Here is a 19,467-nt window from a genome sequence, read left to right as displayed (position 1 = left end):
CGAATAATAACATATATTCAACTGAAAGCCATTTTTGCGCATAAATCAATATGTATATAAAAAGATCACACACAAAAATGATAGTTTCTGACCAAAAGACGGGTATTATAATACATAGAGGCATATTGAAATTTGAAATGAGACTAAACAGTTTCAACAAGTACCTTGAACTAATTAAACAAAAACTCCAAGTGAATAGAATTACCTATATTTAGTAGCTTCTTCATGTTAACCTTTACAACCATCAACTATACCACTATGTTCACCATCCTGAATATGTAATGCAGCTTCTAACTCCTGTTCTGTGGTATCTTGCATACGGGTATCTGTGCAACTCCAAAATCACAAACTTCAATGCTGTCTACAGTGTCTCCTGAACATGAGGGTGCAAGCCCAAAAATAGAGGGATGAACAGATGAGATTATGGACCCATCAATTAGTGTTTGACCTCTCAAATCACGCAACCACATGATACTCCCTCCTGAACAATCAAATACAGCAGTGAGAAAGAGGTATCAGACCGCCATGCTACAAGAATATATGGCTCTCTATCATTGACTTGAAGATGTTTGGACTGGGTTCAGGCAGGAAGCTACTTCCCACTGACAGCTTTGGAAGCAGCAATCTCTTCTAAGCGCTTCCAGGTGGTTTCTTGTTTTGTTTTAATCTCCTCCAGTTTTGCTTCATCTTCCTGAAATTTGAGCAAACACTCCTCAAATAGCTCAGGATCAGCATCAGAGAAGATTTTGCGGATGTTCAGCGACAAACTGTGTACTGCTTGGTTCCAGTGGTTGCGTCCATTCTTCTCCAAAGCAGGAAAGATAATGGGCAGTATGACTCTACGGTTTTGTTTGATTAAGTTCTCAATATGTTCATTGTTCCACAAAAACAAGGCCCTCTCTGCCACCTGTAGAAGCAAAAGCATCATTCAGCTCAAGGTTTTGGTTCAGGAAGGATCAGATGGGCATGGCATTTGAACTCATCAGAACAAACTAGAATCTCAATCCTTACTTATTATCTTCTCAATCAGGAGTTTATATAAAAGAGAGGAATTTAACTAAAAATTGAAAGGCAATTAAGAAATTGAGGTCAAGTCCAAAATTATTTCTTCTTATGCTTAAATAATATTCTTAAATATTTCTTGAGCCATGACAAAATATAGAGTCAACAATTGATCCCGTTAAATAATTAACCTCCAAATTACATTATTTATTATTCAGAACTGCTCGGTAGGGCATACCAGTATTTGAATCCTATTATGCCATTACCATCAGTCAAATTGTTCATAACGATAGTAAGATAGCTGGAAAAAAAAAATTGGAATCCAGCACATAGCAGTCGATCACCAGTTGGAATTGTTCATCAGAAAACATGTTTGACCAAAAAAAAAAATTTAGATAACTAGATATGCAGCTGCAGATATGACTCAGATACATTTTATGTATATCTAATCTTATATCCCAGGTTTAAGGTTAATCTCTTACATCAGTCCAAAACAAGCAATTATCTGTGAATTTCCAGTAATAATGTTGAAAGCGGAAATGCAACACTGCAAGGATTTACAAACATATATCTGGAGTTACTAACATAGGGTCTACCAACTTAACACAACAACAAATTAGAAGCAAAGGGGGCACAAGGGTAAGAAAGATATAGGTTCCCTCACACAAAAGCGTGTTTCCAGAAAGTGACAGAATTTGTTTATGAAAAGAAGTAAAGAGCTTACTGGGTACAAACATGCCTAATATTTTAGAGCATAAGAAAAAAATAGTAAACTAGTTGAAGACACAAATCACTACCTGAAAGTGTGAATTGCTCAAGCAACGGGCTATTTGGCGGAAGAGGGGTACCATACATCTTTGAAATTCTGCAGGCTGGGTAGCTTCTAAAATTTCCTCCAACTCACTTAAGAACATGACTTCCTTTGAACTACTAGTGATCGGCCAATACTTTAACAAGCCTCTTATAACAGTATCTGTAAGTTTGCAATCTTTCTCTACGAACTGAGTAATGCAGTATGACAACTGCTGATGGTACATTGATAAGCATTTAGGTTTGTGAAGGGGGATCAGAGCCCGAATAAGAAAGAGTTTGTGCTCTTCTTTAAGTGGAAGAGCAAATCCATTGATTATGCTGCCCAAAACCTCTAGCATCTCAGCAATCCCATTATGCTTTTCTGTTTCAAAAATGAAACGGAAGAAGATGTTGTTTATTCCTTTCCTTATGAATGGGCGATGCACCATAAACTTCCCATAGATTCGATGCAGAATTGTTTTTAGATACTCTCTCTCCCTAGGATCTTCAGAATCAAAGAGATCCAACAACTTGAGAATAAACGACTGATCAATGTACCTCTTAGCCAACTTCGCATCTGTCTCAGGAGATGCAACAAACCTGAGAAAAAATTCGTACACAATTTGTAAGTGTGGCCATGCAGGGTCCATCAAAGGCTCATCATCCTCCATATCAAAAGATTCCAAAACCTTGTTCTCACGGGGTTGTGGAGAGAGTGACCTGAACAGATTCACACTCACCATCTTTATAGCCTCTTGAATGATAGTTTCATTAAATTTTCCACTGGCAGAACTAACATGATCCACCAGCTCAAGCAATGTCTGCCGTTTGATGTCTTTTTCCTTCAGATGCTTTGCTGGGTCAGTGAAGTCAAACACAGTGCAACACAAATTCAGCTTCTTGATAAACAAGATCTGCTTCTCAGAGCCAGGCACATCCCTAAATGCCGGCAAGGCTTCATAAGAAGCAGACACAGAACTACCATTCAGCTTTGAATTTACAACTGGGGGAAGCTTGCTTCCACCACGATTTGCAAAACGCGAAGCACCATCGAGGTCCGAAACGGGTATGCTGTTTGCGTTTATTGGCCTATCACTTGCTAAGTCACTCTTTCTTGAACTGATTGAAGCATTTAAAGAAGATGCAGATGCACCCCCTAATTCACGATTGTCAGCAGACTTCGAGGGCTTCCTTGGAAGCCTACCAAGTATCTGCTTGATCATGACTTGATCAACAAAATGACCACAAACACAAATCCTATCAAACGCAGCAGGCTCCTTCAAACCAAAACCCAATCCACACCTCAAATCAAAGAGTCAGACCCCAATACAAGCAACCCATTACCAATGAACAACATAATCCATCTTATTCGAAATTGAAAACCCAGATAGAGACACCCATTTCCATAAACTTAATCACAGAAGCAATAATCAAAGCAACCAAAAGTCTTGTTTTTGATGTATCATTCTTTCTCTCTCTCTCTCACACTCACCGAGTCAAACCCAGAAGCAGAAACACCTTATAATTCAAAAACCAATAACAAGGTCCCAAATAACAACATGTAAACACACCAGAAGCTCTTATCTTTAATCTTCTTCCAGCTGAGCAAACGTTGAAGAGCTTTGCCAAATCAGCAGCTACCCAAGTTGGCTCAGTGGCTGACACGATCTGGGTGCGATCTGAAACACAAAGATTGCATCCCACATCAACGAAATGATCAAATGAAAAAAAGCAATTCACAAAAGAAAAAGCAAAGAGCTTTGCAAGCTAAAAGCAAAAGAACACAGAAACAAACATAGAATATAGTATCCAAAATGAAGGCTTGACACTCACAGAAGCAGAGTCGAAGAGAAGCAAGAAAGCAAGGTTCTTTTTCTGTGTTTCAGTTTCTTTGGGTCAGAGAGATATGGAGGAACAAGACAAGCTGACCACAACAGCCCTGTGAAGGACAAGACTTTTGACAATGTCACAAATCCTTATTATATGTTTATGTTTAAAACCCTTAAGTGAGTCTCAGAGAAGGTAAAGAAGAGAAAATGAAAGCTGGGGAAAAGAGAGAAAATTAAGGTGAAGGCTTTCACTTTCCAATCCCAATACACATAACTAAGCTCACAGTTTGGATTAAAGGAAATTATTTTGTTAAACAAGTTTTAAGTGCGATGTGAGTCCCTTGTAGGAAGAACAATGCCAGCAACATCAAAATCGCCAACTCATCAAACCACAACCTTATTTTGGGACGCTAATGATTGTTTTAAGAGTGTCCCAAAAGAATGGCCGCAACAACAATCCTTCGTAATTGCAGACTTCACTTTATTTCGAATTCTCTTGAATATTCTTTTAGTTACATTAGAATTGAGTAGATTCTGTTTTAGACTTTAGTCTAATCTTAACTTAATTTTTTATTCTGTCTCCGTTAATTCTAAAAACTCATTGTTCTAAATATTTTAACAATCAGATAAATTCTGAAAGATAAAATAATTTCTACACTAATAAAGAAGATAACGCTACTTCACAAGAAGGTGGAGACAAAGTAAGTGAAAACTTTTACAGATGTTAAACATTCTATCTTTGCAAATTGATATTGTGGAGTCCCGAAGCAATTGAAGTTTCTCAAACAATATAACTATTGACAGTCAGTTCTTAGTAGGAATCAGTAGTTCGTACGTAAATGGGCACATGTTCAATTTTCTATGTGAGCAAAAGCAAATACATAACACAAAAATGCCTGATATTTCAGTCATAGGTGAGATAATTCGTTTTTACAGGACGAGTTCCCATTAAGTCATCAATAATGCCAGTGAAAACTTTTTTTTTTTTTTAACGATGTTTCACCCTGCTCTTTTAGTGGTTTTGTTATTATGGTCACATCCATCTTCAACCGGTGATGTAGCGAAGTTTGACATTACTCATACCTCACTCAGCCAGTCCAACTTCACTACCCACCACATTACACACAACAAACAGCAAGACCCTCCACTAAAGTCTAGACCTAAACATGACGGTTCAAAACCCCAACGAAGACTATTCGATCCAACATGATTATATTCAAGTCACGGCTTATTACAAGAAGCAGAGGTTTGTTTAGGTGAATTTGACCTCCTTTAACCAAGGTAAAAAAGAACACAACTCATCTCACAGTGCCATTGAAAGGAAACCAGCCGATGATTTTTGCCGATCAAAACGACGACGGAGGTGGAGCTGGAGCTGGAGCTTTCAGTATTGATGCCCAGCTCTCTCTTGAAGACTTATGCTACAATGACATATTCCAAGTTTTCCTATGGAGTTGGGGAGAAGTGAAATCCAATATCACATGTTACTTGGAGGTTCCTTTTACCGGTACTAATTGCTATTACTGATGATCAGTTTTCTTTTCTTCAACTTCACCATTTGGCAACAGCTTTGATTCTTTCTCTAATGCGTGGTGGAGTATCTCTCACGGTTTATGGAATGGCAACCACACCATTTGTCTCCGACTCTAATGACCACTTTTGGGTTACGCTACAAACTCAATGAGCTAAGCTAAACCACTCAATCTTTGATCCCACTTATCATTGGTTGCCAAAAGCTGTGTCTCCCTTTTAAACACGAGAGGCTAACTGTTCGTCTGTGAAAGTGTACTTTTTCTTCTTCTTTTTAGATTTTTGTCCACCATAGTTCATCGGCAAAAATGTTTCTTTTTTATACACGTTTGCCGACAAGGCTGTCTTTTCTTAGTTTAATTGACAGTTTGACGATCAGGTAAATGCCAAGATTCTCAAAGATAAAACTGCTTTCGGCACTCATAAAACTATAGAAAGAAGATAAATGCCTACTCTTCAGAAATAATGGCCGCAGAAGAAGTGTCCTAATCTTCAGAATTTAATTTATTTCGTTAAAAAGAGGAGAATGCCTAATAAGTCTTCAAGTCATTAATGTAGTGATTGAATAATCATGCTTTGCATTCCAGAATTGCAGACTCCTGTATATAATTTTACGCCAAAGAACAGCTACAAAAGAACTTAGAAATGAAACAAATCAATGAGGCAGACAGAAGTTTCTTGGAGACTGGTTATCTGCCAGAACCTACCTTTCCTAGAACTACATCATACATATAGCAATTAACAAAGCATGAGTATTCCACCTGAACCAATCCCGTTTCAACCCAAAAAAATATTGATGTCATTGAATTGTCAACAGTCTCTCTCCAGCTAACGTGAAGCAGTGCGCAGAGGTGCTCTGCCACGAACAAGCACAGGTTCGTTGCTCGAAGCCTTCTTTGCAGCAACTTCTTCCAAACGTTTCCATGTGGCTTCACGTCGTGCTTTTACCTCATCCTCCTTCGACTCATCTTCTTTGAACTCCTCTAAGCATTCGTTGAACAGCTCGGGATCAAGATCATAGAAAATTTTGCGGACATTTAAGGTCAAGCTATGAACAGCTTGATTCCAATGGTTTCTAGCATTTTTCTCCAATGCAGAGAACATAATGGGCAGTAAAACCTTACGATTCTGTTTGATCAAGTTCTCAATGTGATCGTTGTTCCACAGAAACAGAGCCCTCTCTGCCACCTGACACAACAAGTACTGGTTGCATTAGATTCATGAAGCGAAAGCTGCTCAGGAAGCTATTTACAAAGAAACATCACTATGGAACTAAGCAATTAGCATAGGATCTACTTATTTCTGCAGTTTCAAACCTTTACCATAGAAATCCTTATATAAATAGGCTTAGGGTTTATACATAGTAATATCAAATTCTATATATTGGCTGGTGTGAAACTTTCAGAGACTCGGTCAAAATTCACTCCAATTCATTCACTGCTAAGAAAATTCACATGCATAACCATTTAAGTTCAAAGGAGTATAGCCTGCAAGATCCAAACCAAAAAAAGATACAGAGAACGCTGCTCATGGAACATGTTCACAATTTATTTCATACATCTGTTAATAAGACCAGAACGCAATATGAATCAAAATGGTACTTTTAAAGTTCTCTATGTCAAACCAAACTGACATCCAACAAGCACCCAAGTTCTCCAAGAAATTTTCTAAGTCCTCACAACAGCCAACACTAATTTTCATAGAGAAAGCTAAAACCGTGAGGCACTGAACAAAACTATTCAAGTACTGCAGGACAACTACTTTGACCACATGAGATATCACAAAGATTAAGCTTTAAACTCAGTTTTTCTAGTTTTCTTCCCAACCTCAAACAGGCATAAACTGCACCTCCCACACATTAGAAAGGCCACAAACTACCTTGACAAACTGCAATATCAGTCCGGGAGTTGGCTGCACTTACTCAGTATCTTATAATGTCTCATTTCAATTTCTTTAACCATTCCAATGTGGCGGAACACAATTATCTCCAAATTATGTAAGTTTGTGAACGAACAACTTTCAAAAGACCTCAATATACTTAAATCTTCCAGCAAAGATATCCTAAAGTGATAACAGAGGGAAGACTAACAAAGTGAACAAAAAAGTCCAACTAGCTTAAGGGGATTCCCCTCCTCCCTCCTTTTTGTCAGTGACACATGAGTTAAGGCTTAGTACATGGAAATCCCCAAGTAAGAATGAATCTCAGAAACAGCTTTAATTGAGGATGTGATGCAGAAAGAAAATGCTCCTGATTATGTGTTATGGTCAACATGGACTACAATAAAATGATGCAGAGAACTCTTATGACTGCAGAACTAGAGTAAGTTTCAAGAGGAATAGGTGCACTAAAACATGCATATATACAAATTAAATAAAATAAAAACATAAAAAGTATAGAAAGACCCGCTACCTGAAAGTGAGAACTGTTCAAACAATGAGCAATCTGGCGGAATAAGGGAACCATGCAGCGCTGGAATTCAGATGGCTGAGTTGCTTCTAAAACCTCCTCCAGCTCGCTAAGAAACAATACTTCCTTTGAACTGTTGGTGACCGGCCAGTACTTCAATAAACCCCTTATGACAGTATCAGCAAGCTTGCAATCTTTTTCTACAAATTGCGTAATGCAATAGGATAGCTGTTGATGGTACATTGCTAGATATTTTGGCTTATGCAAGGGAATTAGAGCCCGAACAAGGAACAACTTATGTTCTTCTTTCAGTGGCAGAGCAAATCCATTTATAATACTGCCCAAAATTTCTAGGAGTTCAGACACCCCATTATGTTTCTCAGCCTCAAAGATAAAACTATAAAAGATGTTGTTGATAGCCTTCCTGATGAATGGGCGATGCACCATAAATTTTCCATAAGTTCTGTGCAGAATTGTTTTCAAATACTCCCTCTCTCTAGGATCTTCGGAGTCAAAAAGATCAAGCAACTTAAGAATGAATGAGTGATCAACATATCTTTTAGCTAATTTTGCATCCGTCTCAGGTGATGCGACAAATCTTAACAAGAACTCGTAAACTATTTGCAAGTGAGGCCAAGCAGGATCCATTGAAGGCTCCTCCTCTTCCAAGTCAAAGCCATCTACTACCTTGTTCTCCCGTGGCTGCGGAGAGAATGACCTAAACAAATTTGCAGACACCATTTTAATACCCTCTTGCATTACAGTTTCTGAAAATTTACCATTTGCTGAAGTCACATAATCCACTACTTCCAACAGTGTTTGGCGCTTGATCTCTTTTTCTTTCAGGTGCTTAGTTGGGTCTGTGAAGTCAAATATAACACAGCACAGGTTTAGCTTTCGGACTAATAAGCTCTGCTTCTCAGAATTGGGAACATCTCTAAATCCAGGCAATGCTTCATAAGAGGAAGACGCCACAAAGCCATTCAACTTCAAATTCACACCCTTTGCATTCTTGTTGCCATTACTTTTCCCAACATCTGAAACAAAACTACCAGCTGGTACAGATGAGATCACATTACCAGACTTGCTAGTCCCTAGCTCACCACTTTTCGAATAGTTGGGAGCATTCGAATACAATGTATGGCCTCCATCCCGACTTTCAGAATGCTTAGAAGACTTCCGGGAAACCTTACTTAATATCTGTCTTAACATAATTTATACACCAACCAAAATGCCGCCCTCCAAAAAGCACAACACAAGTATCAAAGACTCCCAAAGTAGTCGAGAAAACACTCAGGTATGATGATTCACAAAAAGAACCCCAGAACCTTTTATGTCTGCCTTTCTGAAAACAAAGCAACAAGGGGGCCACAAACCCCCATTCTCATCTGAAAACTGAACCCAGACTCTCGCTAGCCTAACACCACAAATCACACCCAGCCCGAATCTCAATTTCCCAGAAGATAAACCCTCCTTCAGCACTATGCCCTTTTCACAGAAACAACAAGACTCCCACAAATCTCTAACCTTCTCACCACCAAGACTCGAACTTTCCACTAAAAACTTACAAACCCAGATGACCAACTCCAAAAATCAGCAAGAGCTTCCCAAATTGAATTCAAGAACCCCCATTTTATCTCCTAATGAAAACAGATTAAGCAACAAATTAGACAACCGCAGCTTCCCAAAACAACAATGCTCTAGAAAATTCAAATTCAAATTCAGCAGAACAAAAGAAGATGAAAGAAGACAGCAAGATGATGATGATGATGAAGAGAGAGGAAAACCCAGATGGGAAATAAGGAAGAGAAAGGCTTACAGAGATGAAAAGACTCGTTCTTTGTTGGTTGTAGTTTGTTGACTGAGAAAGTTTGCTTCTTTTTGAATATATTTGATTGATTCTTTTCCCTGTTTTGCTGTGAACAAAGCTTTGGGGTCAATCTGAAATAGAGAGAGAGAGAGAGAGAGTGCGTGGGTGTCTTTCCCTACTCTTTTTCTCTGATTCTGGGCTCTGTCCTCTGGAAGAGTCGAGTCAAAACACACAAAACCCGATCACGTCGTTTTTCTTTCTTTCTTCGTTTTTTTCCTTTTTCAGTCGGAAAAAAAAATAGACAGCTTGCTTTGCTTGTGGGCTCTTCCGGAGCTCGGCCCACAGGGTAAACCCCAAGGATAAAATAAATTTTACCATCCAGTGATGCTCCGAAGTAACTCGAGTTTTCATCTGTAGGCACATTTACTTACATAGAATGGAGATTCTTTATGAAGGTATCGGTCTCCTATCCCTACCCTTTCGTCATGTAATCGAATCTCTGAACAAAATGAAGAATTTAGCTACAACTTCACGAAAAGTAATGGTGACAGAATTTCAATATATTTCCCTGATTCTTATACCCAACTATGTACCGTGTTCGTCAATGTCACATTTTTTCTTCCGATACATCACTGAATTTTCTATCTATATAAGCATAAAAGAAAATATATTTGACAACCAAAAAAAAACACAATATTATTATATCATTTTCGATGTCTCATTCTCTTTTTCTTTAGGCCAATTCCTTCCCTAGTGTTCAAGGGGCAAAGAATATGTGCAAGGGAAAAGTACTGTGTTTCAAGAAAGTGTTGATAAAATTAGTTGACCACTAAACTATTGTCATGTAATTGTCCATTCTGTTGGTCAGTTTAATTCTTTGGTTTCAGGAAAGGGTTTCTTTCGTAGGAATATTCAATCTTCAACTCAAAAAGGTGTCAACCGTCAAATCATGAGGAAAAGGAATTGGTCAGAAATTGCAAGTTTTTGACAAAGTTCTATATGCAAATGAAAACACAACGCCGGTCAATCTAAACCAGCACGTTTGGGTGGTTAAGGGAATCAAAGATGAAAAACATATAACAAAATACAAAAATGGAATACAATAATAACAATACAATCGAGACTAATGCACTGACGCATTGAAGAAGATGTCAAAGATTGAAAACTTGGTGCAGTCGTCTTTGATCAATAGATGACTACATTAAACAAAAGAGAGAATGATAATTACAACTCTGGGGCGACGAAAACTACAAAGCTCTTAAGCAGCCTGCACCGCATGTCTGGACCTAACCTTAGTTCAAAATTCATTTTGCTTATATAAAGATTAGTTACAAATACTACCAACTTCTCTTTTTTCTAGCATGAAAATGGGACCATAAAATAAACATGAGAAATCGAACATCATTACTTGTAACAAGACCATGAAGATACTGAGAGAGCACTGTCTTACATTCTGACAGAATGGAGGTGGTAACTTCAGTAAAATATGTATACATCACAATCTGTATGGGGATCTACTGTCGATAAAAGCTTGAGTTGATGGTTCTCTCCCAAGAAAGCCTGTTAACACTTCAATCGGTTCTTTTGATCCTCCTGGGGCCAATACCTACAATGACAACAAGTCATATAATAATAATAATAATAATAATAATAATAATAATAATTGAAAGATTCAGCAAAGAAAACTAAATCAGCACCAGACACACATGGACACCTATAAAAGAGGAAAGGATATGGGTTACCTTGTTCCTGAACTGCATGCCAGCATACTGGTTCAAATAACTATCATGAAACTTTGAGGCAAATATATCCGCAGTAAAGACCTACCGGTACAAATCAGGGGATCAGTACTCATTGTCATGAACCAAAGACAATTAGAATGAAATTTCCAAAATTGATTATTGGGCAATGATTACATATAAAAGGAGTTGTTATTGTAGTTTGTAAAAGATATGTTGCTTGACTATTTCCGAGAATGAAGAATTGACAAACCTCACTCCAAATACGGCTGTAACAAGAAGATTCATAACCAATGGCACTACATGGAAACCGTGAAGCTGGATTGACACCTTCCAATGCTGGCAAACCTAACATGATCTGAGAAAACAAATAGTTAATATCAATAGCCCAAAACAAAAATTTATAAAGGAATAACTGCATATAGCCACGTACCCTTGGATGAAGATGCTTGAATAACTCAACTATGTCAACATTTTCAGCAGAATGTATGATTTGGTCGAAAAGACCTGACAATACAGACACTTTTACGTTCTTGACAAGATAAGGAGAAATATCTGCATGAATATTCTTAAATGAACTAAATGTACTAGCCAATACCATACCTTTACAAAAAGAAGGGCAGAAATTTGAGGAAGTAAAGCTTTTCCAAGCAAAAATTGTAGCCAACATGTAGTTTTCTATGTGAATTTCTTTTCCAAACGAAAGCCAAACCAATTAATTTGAGGGCCAAGAGGACTTACAATAAAGAATCTCTTGCTTCATTTTGAGGGCTGAAAAGGAATATCGCCATCTTTTAATGGCTTTGCACATTTCATCTTTAATAGGCTTTGTTATATCCTACAAGTAATAGATATCAGCAATTTTTTCCATAATATGGAAAAAATAAAAGCAAACATTGTTACTGAAAAATGAGAATTCCATATGGGGAAAGGGATAGACTTTCCAAGGATCTACTAGTTAAATAAAATAAACAAATAAAGAAAATATGTGCCACCTGATGGAAGCCGGATATCAACTTCAAACTGAAGCTTTCATAACACCTGAAAATTTAGTAATATACAGTGTTAAGAAGTGTGAATGTAAAGAGTAGAGTGTAGACCAAGTCTATACAGAAGGGAACAATATGATCTGTTACTTACCAATTCTCTAGCACCTGAGCAGGAACCTCCACAAAATCTGGATCAAAACCCAGACCAGAAAACTTGGAGAATGATGCACGATTGCAAATATGTTGGACCTATAAGATACATATTGACAGAAGGAACTTTTATTTGTGGACAACATATCACAATACACAATATATCAGACTAGAAACTTTACTAAGTTTCAAAATATAGAATCCACACATCAAAATCCAACATCTAGATTAATCTGTTCTACCAGAACTGACTTAGAAGAATAAACTCTCTTTCTGTGATTTATTAGCTGTACTCAAAATTTTTCATTTCAGGACATTTCTACTTGTAGAGCAGTACAAAAGGCCTCAACTTAATCTCTACATCTTATTAAGACACAACTGGTTACAGAGGAACTCCCCTATCACTCATGTAACTCTTAGGATTCAGATGTCAACCATCTTTCATATGTCATCCACCTCACAGTGTGTGCAAGTGCATTGCCTAGTTAAAATATTTTTAGAGGCAGGCAAAGCATTATTTCCTGTTAGTTGGTAAAGATACGACTCACAAATGATGAAGGTGACTGACTACCATTCAACCGTGCAGCATTTTGAATTGCAATGATTCACGCTTATCATACAAGAGTTCTTATACGAAACTATATAAAGGAAGCATGTGATGATGACATACAACATACCACATGGCCAAACTCATGAAAAAGGTTCACAACTTCAGAAAATCGCAGTAATGCAGGATGACCGCTAACATCCTTTTGGACTTGAGATATCAATAACGCAACTGGGATCTAGTTACAGAAAACAAATGATAAGTTAAAAACACAAGATAAAAGACAAATGATAAGTTAACAAAACAAGATAAATGGTTTAGATTATACTCCAATACTGTGTCTAGGCACATTTCTTTTTGGGTGAATATGACAGACAATTAGATATCTGAACTACAACTCAAAGCCACTTTCACTTTGGCAATAAAAAGAAGAAAATTCATATTATGACCAAGAAAATGACAAATCAATCCAGATCAATCATCCTGAAAATAATTTCCCAAGACCATCTGCTTCAATGAAAAGGGAAAAAAAAAATCAATGAATGCAGAAGTAAGTCATTTCCTGGGAAAAATAGTAATTGATGTATGTTGTGGTAGCATTGGTGATGGGGATCACTTGCCATCACCAAAAGCAATTGTATTCTTTCACTACAGGTACAACATTAGTTTCCATCTCAATAAACCTACACTACAAGGATACCATGTTTCATCACAAATTAGAACGCAACCTGACGTGATCCATTGGATGATAAAGCACCATTTTGAAGAGCCACCACACATGTATGACTATATTTTTCTTCCCTGTTCAAAGACAACATAAACCCATTTATTCATAACTCAAGTGATAACATAAGAATAGGTAAACCTTTAACATAAGTTCTCCTTAACCTTGTGTACATATCAAGGTAGAAATGGCCCAACAGTTCACCAGAACTCAGGTCAAAAACTGAATACGCGGAAACATCAGAATGCCAAACCTCAGCATCTGTAATTTCCACAAACCTTAAACCTGCACGAAATAAAATAGCAGTTGAGCTATCGCTACTATCAATGATGATATGGATAAGTTTATGGATATAGTAAAATAGATTTTATTTTTAGTATTTAAGGAAGTCTCTAAACAGTAAAACGAATAATTACCAAACAGGTCTTGGACTATCTTGAAGACCCCAGATAAAACCAAGTTTACTGGAAAGTATTGCTTGAGAGCTCCAAAGTCAAAATTAAACTGCTGTTCTTCAGCCTTCTTCACATAGTATAGTAGATCCTCAACTCCAAATGGATAGTCTCCTTCCTCTTTTTTCTATTCCGCATAAGAGAGAAAAGAATCAGCCATGAAATAAGCCAAACCAGGAGGAAATACAAAAATCATTCTGACCTTCAAATCTTTCAACAAAGAAAGCTCCATGGTAGCTGAGTCAGCCAAACTATTGGAGATGTCCTCTAAGAACTCAAAAACCTGGATATCACCGTAGCACAAATGAGCTAAAGAAACAAGTGTGGGTAAGTGATCACAAATGTGAAGGTCCTTACAACAGAGGCTCAATCATACTTTTGATCACCATCTAAGATTACTAGGCTACTTCACACAACTTTCTAAAGCCTTTAGAAGGATAAAACTTTAAAGCAGGGCCATATCATAAAGGTCACGAAGCAGAACAGCCAATAATCCCAGCAGAATTTACTCAAACTTCCTTAATTAATCATTGTCAGTCAACTAAGACCTGAGGTCCCTTGAGTATCTGAAAAGCTAAACGGCAAGCACCAACAACCGAATGATCCCCATGATCTATGCACTTTTCAGAAGGGAATACAAGTAAATCCCCTTGATGATGAATCGCTCATGATGGATGACGCCAGCGCCTCCCAATTCGAGGAGGGACCGACCAAACAGGGGATTTTTAATATATACATCTCTCTAGACTTCTGCTTAGTGGAAAAGAAGTCAACAGAATCAAGGTTCACCGGAAACAGGCCACTTACACAGTTTATTTCTTATCCTTTACATTCTTAGTGTAGTACTTCAAAAATAATGCACGTCAATCATGAAGAATGGGTTAAGATATCCCCAGTTGACCAACCCTTCCTCAACAAATTCAGAAAGAAGAACAAAACAAATGCATCATGAATAATTTTCTTTTGACTTCATCTCACAGTTCTCACTTCACCAAGTTACCACTGCACATATTATCTTAACAATAAGGCAAGATCACACAAACCTTTGCAGGCGTCTTTGCCATTCTAAGACCAACAGCATAGTCAGCATAATTTGAATAGCCAAGTAACCGAGCAAACTTATGGCGCAGATGGACCTGAACCATTAAAACATTGGAATAAAATTATGTGCATATACTTCAGTGCTACATAATAATAATCAGAAGTGTGAGGAGAGTCAGGAGACACAGAAAATCAATGGCAAATAGAAAACAAGCTTTTTGATCCATATTCAATAATAATCTCTAGAAGATCTTCAAGTCAAAACCAGTTAACTATGGGAACCGAAGATATGCATAAAGAACTAGTTACTAAGAATTGCTACAACAACAAACGTTTAGTACTTTAGACTCATGTTCATTGAACTCGTAACAACTACAGTATCCAATTAACAATGTGTAACCTTCAACTGATATTGTAACTTCACAACTTTAAACTTCCAAAATTTGCCATGCTAATGAATTCCAATAAGTTTTCTCCCTATTAACTGCAATAGACCGATTTTGAAAAGGAGCCAATGACATATCTAACAGCTTCTTTGTAATCTAAAAGTCATGGCACATATATAAAAACTACAAATATTTCGGAAATTGGGAATTTCTTTGGGCAAAGAGGGTATCAGTTGATAAAACAGAGCGACCTTCTAAAGAGCCTTCATAAGATGGGAAGTAAACTAAGGGCTCACTGATATCCTTGTATAGAGATAAAATGGATTTAAAAATTGATCATCAAACTGGAATTACGATAATGGGTAAAAATCACAATAATTACCAAATCTTCTAAGATAGAAAGATTGACTTCTCCGCACCTCTTTCCATATTCCACTGCTACCATCTTCCTTGTTGTTCCAACCTTCACAAGAGCTTAAATTAATTTTGTAGAGTAAACTAACAGATGTTCTGAAACTATCAAGTAACAATAAAAGGATTATCAATGATTCAATGTCTGTTGCTACTGGCATTCACGGAACATATCCAAATATAATCGTCTTGAACCTTAACATGATGACTTTTGTGGAAATGGCTGGTAAGGAAATGAAAAGAGCTAAAACCCTTGGAGATTGCCTATGCCTAATGATATTTGATGGTTGCTTATACATTCCTATCTTTTTTACTTCAACTTGACCATATCCACAAGTAAAAATTTGGGATCATCAATTAATCTTTGCCAAATACAAACAGAGGTAGATACTTATTGTTAATACTGAGAAACATAAAACAACTCCGCAGAGCATACCTCGCAAAGTTCTAGTACTGCCGCCACATGATGACTTTTCAGGGTCACCTTCAATTTACCATTTTCAGCTTTGTCTAAGCTCTGCACATGTACAATATTAGTTCAGAAATTGAACAAATTATTGTAGGAAGCTTACTGACTCATTTAAAGACAATGTATATCGATTAATGATGAGCTTAGTTACCTATTTTTCTTGCACATGATTTAACTGAGTTCATATTTCAAAAAGTTACATATAAAATAAAAGATTATACACATACATAATGAATTGTACTGGAAATGGCTGGCAAGGAAATGAAAAGAGTTTAACCCTTCAAGCTTGCCTATGACTAATGGTATTCCATGTTGCCTTATATTTTCCTATTTTTTCTAATTCAACATGAGCATATCCACAAGTAAAGGAAAGTTGGGATCATTGACTTATCATTGTCAGATACAATCCAGGGTAGAAACTTAATTTGATACTGAGAACATTGAAGAATTCAAGGTATCATCCTAAATAATTTACTGGTTGCAAACAAGCACCAAAAACTATATTAATCTGAAATTAAGTTTGGGGAAACTTCATCCACAATACAGCCCAAGTGAACTTGCATATGCGGCGTTCAATATGGTTGATTTAAAAATGATGGGAAAAATATCCTATACCTTGAGAAACTCTTGTGGTACCCCAGCCAACTCAATCTCAGTGAAGACAAGGAAAGAACAATCCTCTTGTAGATTTTGGATATAGCGCAAGCTTAGCTCATCAATTTGGACTCTCACACGCTGCATCTCCTCTCTCTTAGTTAAAGTAAGATTCAACCCATTACGTTCAAAGTCTCTCATCTGTCACTGATTGGGAAAGAATCAACATCCAGCATTTACTCTTCTACACACCAAAAACACAAAAACGTTCTCACTCCTTACCAAGGCTTGAGTATAGTGCTTTGCTTCAGCATTCACCCACTCTCCTCTCGTAGCAAAAGCTTTGACAACACGGTACACATCCTCACGCATGCTGTTTAATGTCATCGCACACAAAACACAGTCAAAGCCGAAAATAACACTATGCACGGTTCAACTCACTCCACATAAAAGACAGTCACCGAAAAAAACAACAATACCTGCAGGTGAGAACATGTGCATCAATTCTCCGCTCGGCCTCGGCGCTTGCTTTTCGAACATCATCACTAGTAGACACCATCTTTGGAAACAAACAAGACTGTACAAGTGGAAATTGCTGCGCTTCCAATTCAGCTAGTGGTGAAATAACATTCATATACGTGACCTGCAAAATGCAACACATACAAAAAAAAAAAAAAAAAAGCAGCTCAAATTAACCACTACAATAGTAAAATTACACTTCCTCCATTAAAATTACATATTCTCAGCATAAACAAATGCTTGAAAAGCGAAATTCGTAGCAGAATTCAAATGCATGAGCTATTCAGCTGGATTATCATACTGAAATGAGTGAATTGCTTCAAAACCTTATCTAGCGGAACCGAAGCCACAGCGTCGTGGACCTCTTTTGACTTGGAAATGACTCGGTCGGCCAATTTCAAAATCTCCGACGCCGATAGAGTAACTCGAACCTTCGAGCCCTGAAGATCTGCAACTTCCGCAGTTCAATTTGAGCAAATAGCATTGTTTTGATGCGAAGAAAGCTAAGAGAAACGAAAAGAGAAGAGTAGTGAAGAGAGACCTTTCTTCTTTCTGTTGTTCCTGTGAGAGTTGAAGGCGGTGATTCCGAGGTTGACGGCGAGAGCGAGGAGAGCGGCGGCTCCGGTGACGGCTATTAGGCGGTGGTTCCGCTTCGGCATTTTGACGGCGTTGCCGCCTGGACTTTCCGTCATCGTTTTGGACTTTTGGTTGTGTTCGCTCTCTTACCAAACGGCAATTGGGAGGGAGGGAAATCTTGTGAGGGACGAAAAGGAGGGCGAGTTTTTATGAGCCGGACGATAAATTGCATTTATTGAAATTAATTTTAATTTAATTTGAAATTTATTTTTTTTGAAAAATGGGGGAAAGGCCTATCCTTATCATTTGTCGCTGTGACGGGCTTTGGTTGCTTAAATTCAGGGGTTGTTGAGCCGGATATGGACCTTGACCCGTTTCGTATGACCCGACTTGGCTCTGATTTGAATATTGCAATTTAGAAAAAGAAAAAAAATTTGGTACGAGTTTATGTTGATGATGTTCAAGTAAAACCCTATTTTGTGTTTGGCCCAAACTCTAGGTTACTTGACCTAGTGGTAATAGGGTTAAATTAGAATGATCTAGTTCATATTCAATGTAAGATTACTTTCCCTGTATGATTGATATTCTATGCATTATAATCCTCTATATAAAGAGGCCCCTATTATCAATGAGAATACACAGCGAATTTCTCTCAATTTCAGTTTCTCTAAAACACGTTATCAGCACGAAGCCCTAACCCTGAAACCCTAAATTCGTAGCCTTCAAACCACAGAAACCACCACCGCTCACCTTGAAGCTCTCAATCCCAGGAACCCAGAACCGGCAGCGCCACCCCCAGAACCGGCCGGACCTGAACTGGCCGCCGAAATTGACTAAACCGGCCCCCAAGAAGAATCCGTCAATCTTCTGCCTGATTTCGCATCCTTCCCGTCCACTGATCACCGCCAAATTTTGTCAGAAGCTGCCACGCCACTCCAGGATCCAGGAACCGGTGGAAATTTTCCGGGAACCGGCCGGCAAGACCCCGAACCCGCCAGTAGATCACCTGACGTTTCCTTGCCGGTCTGCATCTGCCAGATTTCGTCCAGTCAAGCCCAACCCAGTCAAACTGCAGCACAGCCCAGCGGATCCAGCCCTGCTTTCGGCCCAAAAAGCAATCAGACCCAGAGGCCCAGAAGACGGAAGTAAGCCCAGAAGCTTGCCACGTCAGCACCAGACTGCCACGTCAGCAGGCCGGTCAACCTTTTTCCGGCCACTTTTCCGGCAACATTTTTCCTGCCAACTTTTCGGGTCAAGATTTCCAGCAATTTTTCAAGGTAAACTTTTCTAAAAGTTCTCATTTTTGAAGTTTTTATTACTTTTCTCTTCTTTTTCTCGGGGACTTCCAACATCCCTTCTTCTACCCCCCTTTCTTTATCATAGGGGAGACCAAATTAAGCCAAACTGTGGGGGTTTGTGCTCACTCCAAGCTTGGAGCTTGTAGAGTCCTCCAAACTTAGAGTTTGTTGAGATAAAACGATCGACCGCAAACATCATTGT

The 19,467-nt window shown here is 38.1% G+C and overlaps 3 protein-coding genes across 4 annotated transcripts; all 3 read right to left on the bottom strand.

Annotated features, from left to right (window-relative positions):
* Positions 1-55: 55 nt before the first annotated feature.
* LOC133708527 (serine/threonine protein phosphatase 2A 59 kDa regulatory subunit B' eta isoform-like) lies at positions 56-3,934 on the bottom strand. Its single transcript, XM_062133992.1, has 3 exons — positions 3,628-3,934; positions 1,800-3,473; positions 56-907 (listed from the first exon to the last, which is right to left on the bottom strand). Exons 2-3 carry the CDS (start codon positions 3,015-3,017, stop codon positions 593-595), a joined length of 1,533 nt encoding a protein of 510 aa, XP_061989976.1. The 5' UTR covers positions 3,018-3,473; positions 3,628-3,934; the 3' UTR covers positions 56-592.
* Positions 3,935-5,708: 1,774 nt separating this feature from the next.
* On the bottom strand, positions 5,709-9,639 carry LOC133709654 (serine/threonine protein phosphatase 2A 57 kDa regulatory subunit B' theta isoform-like). The gene is made up of 3 exons (XM_062135464.1): positions 9,380-9,639; positions 7,564-9,200; positions 5,709-6,341 (listed from the first exon to the last, which is right to left on the bottom strand). Exons 2-3 carry the CDS (start codon positions 8,770-8,772, stop codon positions 5,982-5,984), a joined length of 1,569 nt encoding a protein of 522 aa, XP_061991448.1. The 5' UTR covers positions 8,773-9,200; positions 9,380-9,639; the 3' UTR covers positions 5,709-5,981.
* An 808-nt stretch (positions 9,640-10,447) lies between these two features.
* LOC133709653 (probable thimet oligopeptidase) lies at positions 10,448-18,159 on the bottom strand. 2 transcript variants are annotated; one of them, XM_062135461.1, is made up of 20 exons: positions 17,933-18,159; positions 17,718-17,839; positions 17,352-17,515; positions 17,155-17,245; positions 16,894-17,073; positions 16,246-16,326; positions 15,781-15,861; positions 15,015-15,107; positions 14,174-14,254; positions 13,936-14,098; positions 13,684-13,804; positions 13,524-13,596; positions 12,926-13,033; positions 12,250-12,347; positions 12,105-12,150; positions 11,851-11,947; positions 11,543-11,616; positions 11,363-11,467; positions 11,113-11,193; positions 10,448-10,976 (listed from the first exon to the last, which is right to left on the bottom strand). In XM_062135461.1, the coding sequence occupies exons 1-20, from the start codon at positions 18,081-18,083 to the stop codon at positions 10,866-10,868; spliced, it is 2,121 nt and encodes a 706-aa protein (XP_061991445.1). In that variant the 5' UTR covers positions 18,084-18,159; the 3' UTR covers positions 10,448-10,865. The 2 variants fall into 2 exon arrangements, with proteins under 2 accessions (XP_061991445.1, XP_061991447.1); XM_062135463.1 differs by lacking the exons at positions 10,448-10,976; positions 11,113-11,193 and adding an exon at positions 11,713-11,750 and having other exon boundaries at positions 11,361-11,467.
* Positions 18,160-19,467: the final 1,308 nt, after the last annotated feature.

This window comes from Rosa rugosa, chromosome 5, assembly GCF_958449725.1.
Source record: "Rosa rugosa chromosome 5, drRosRugo1.1, whole genome shotgun sequence".
NCBI lineage: Eukaryota > Viridiplantae > Streptophyta > Magnoliopsida > Rosales > Rosaceae > Rosa > Rosa rugosa.
The sequence above is the reverse complement of the archived record's forward strand: the minus strand, read 5'-3'. Positions and strand labels throughout refer to the sequence as shown.

Coding starts and splice junctions, on each gene's coding strand:
- LOC133708527 (XM_062133992.1), bottom strand. CDS start 3,017: ATGATCAAGCAGATACTTGGTAGGCTTCCAAGGAAGCCCTCGAAGTCT. Junction 908..1,799: donor TGAGCAATTCACACTTTCAG/GTAGTGATTTGT, acceptor TTGCTTCTACAG/GTGGCAGAGAGGGCCTTGTT.
- LOC133709654 (XM_062135464.1), bottom strand. CDS start 8,772: ATGTTAAGACAGATATTAAGTAAGGTTTCCCGGAAGTCTTCTAAGCAT. Junction 6,342..7,563: donor TGAACAGTTCTCACTTTCAG/GTAGCGGGTCTT, acceptor TTGTTGTGTCAG/GTGGCAGAGAGGGCTCTGTT.
- LOC133709653 (XM_062135461.1), bottom strand. CDS start 18,083: ATGACGGAAAGTCCAGGCGGCAACGCCGTCAAAATGCCGAAGCGGAAC. Junction 17,516..17,717: donor CTTCGGTTCCGCTAGATAAG/GTTTTGAAGCAA, acceptor TGCATTTTGCAG/GTCACGTATATGAATGTTAT. Junction 14,099..14,173: donor CTTTGTTGAAAGATTTGAAG/GTCAGAATGATT, acceptor TATGCGGAATAG/AAAAAAGAGGAAGGAGACTA.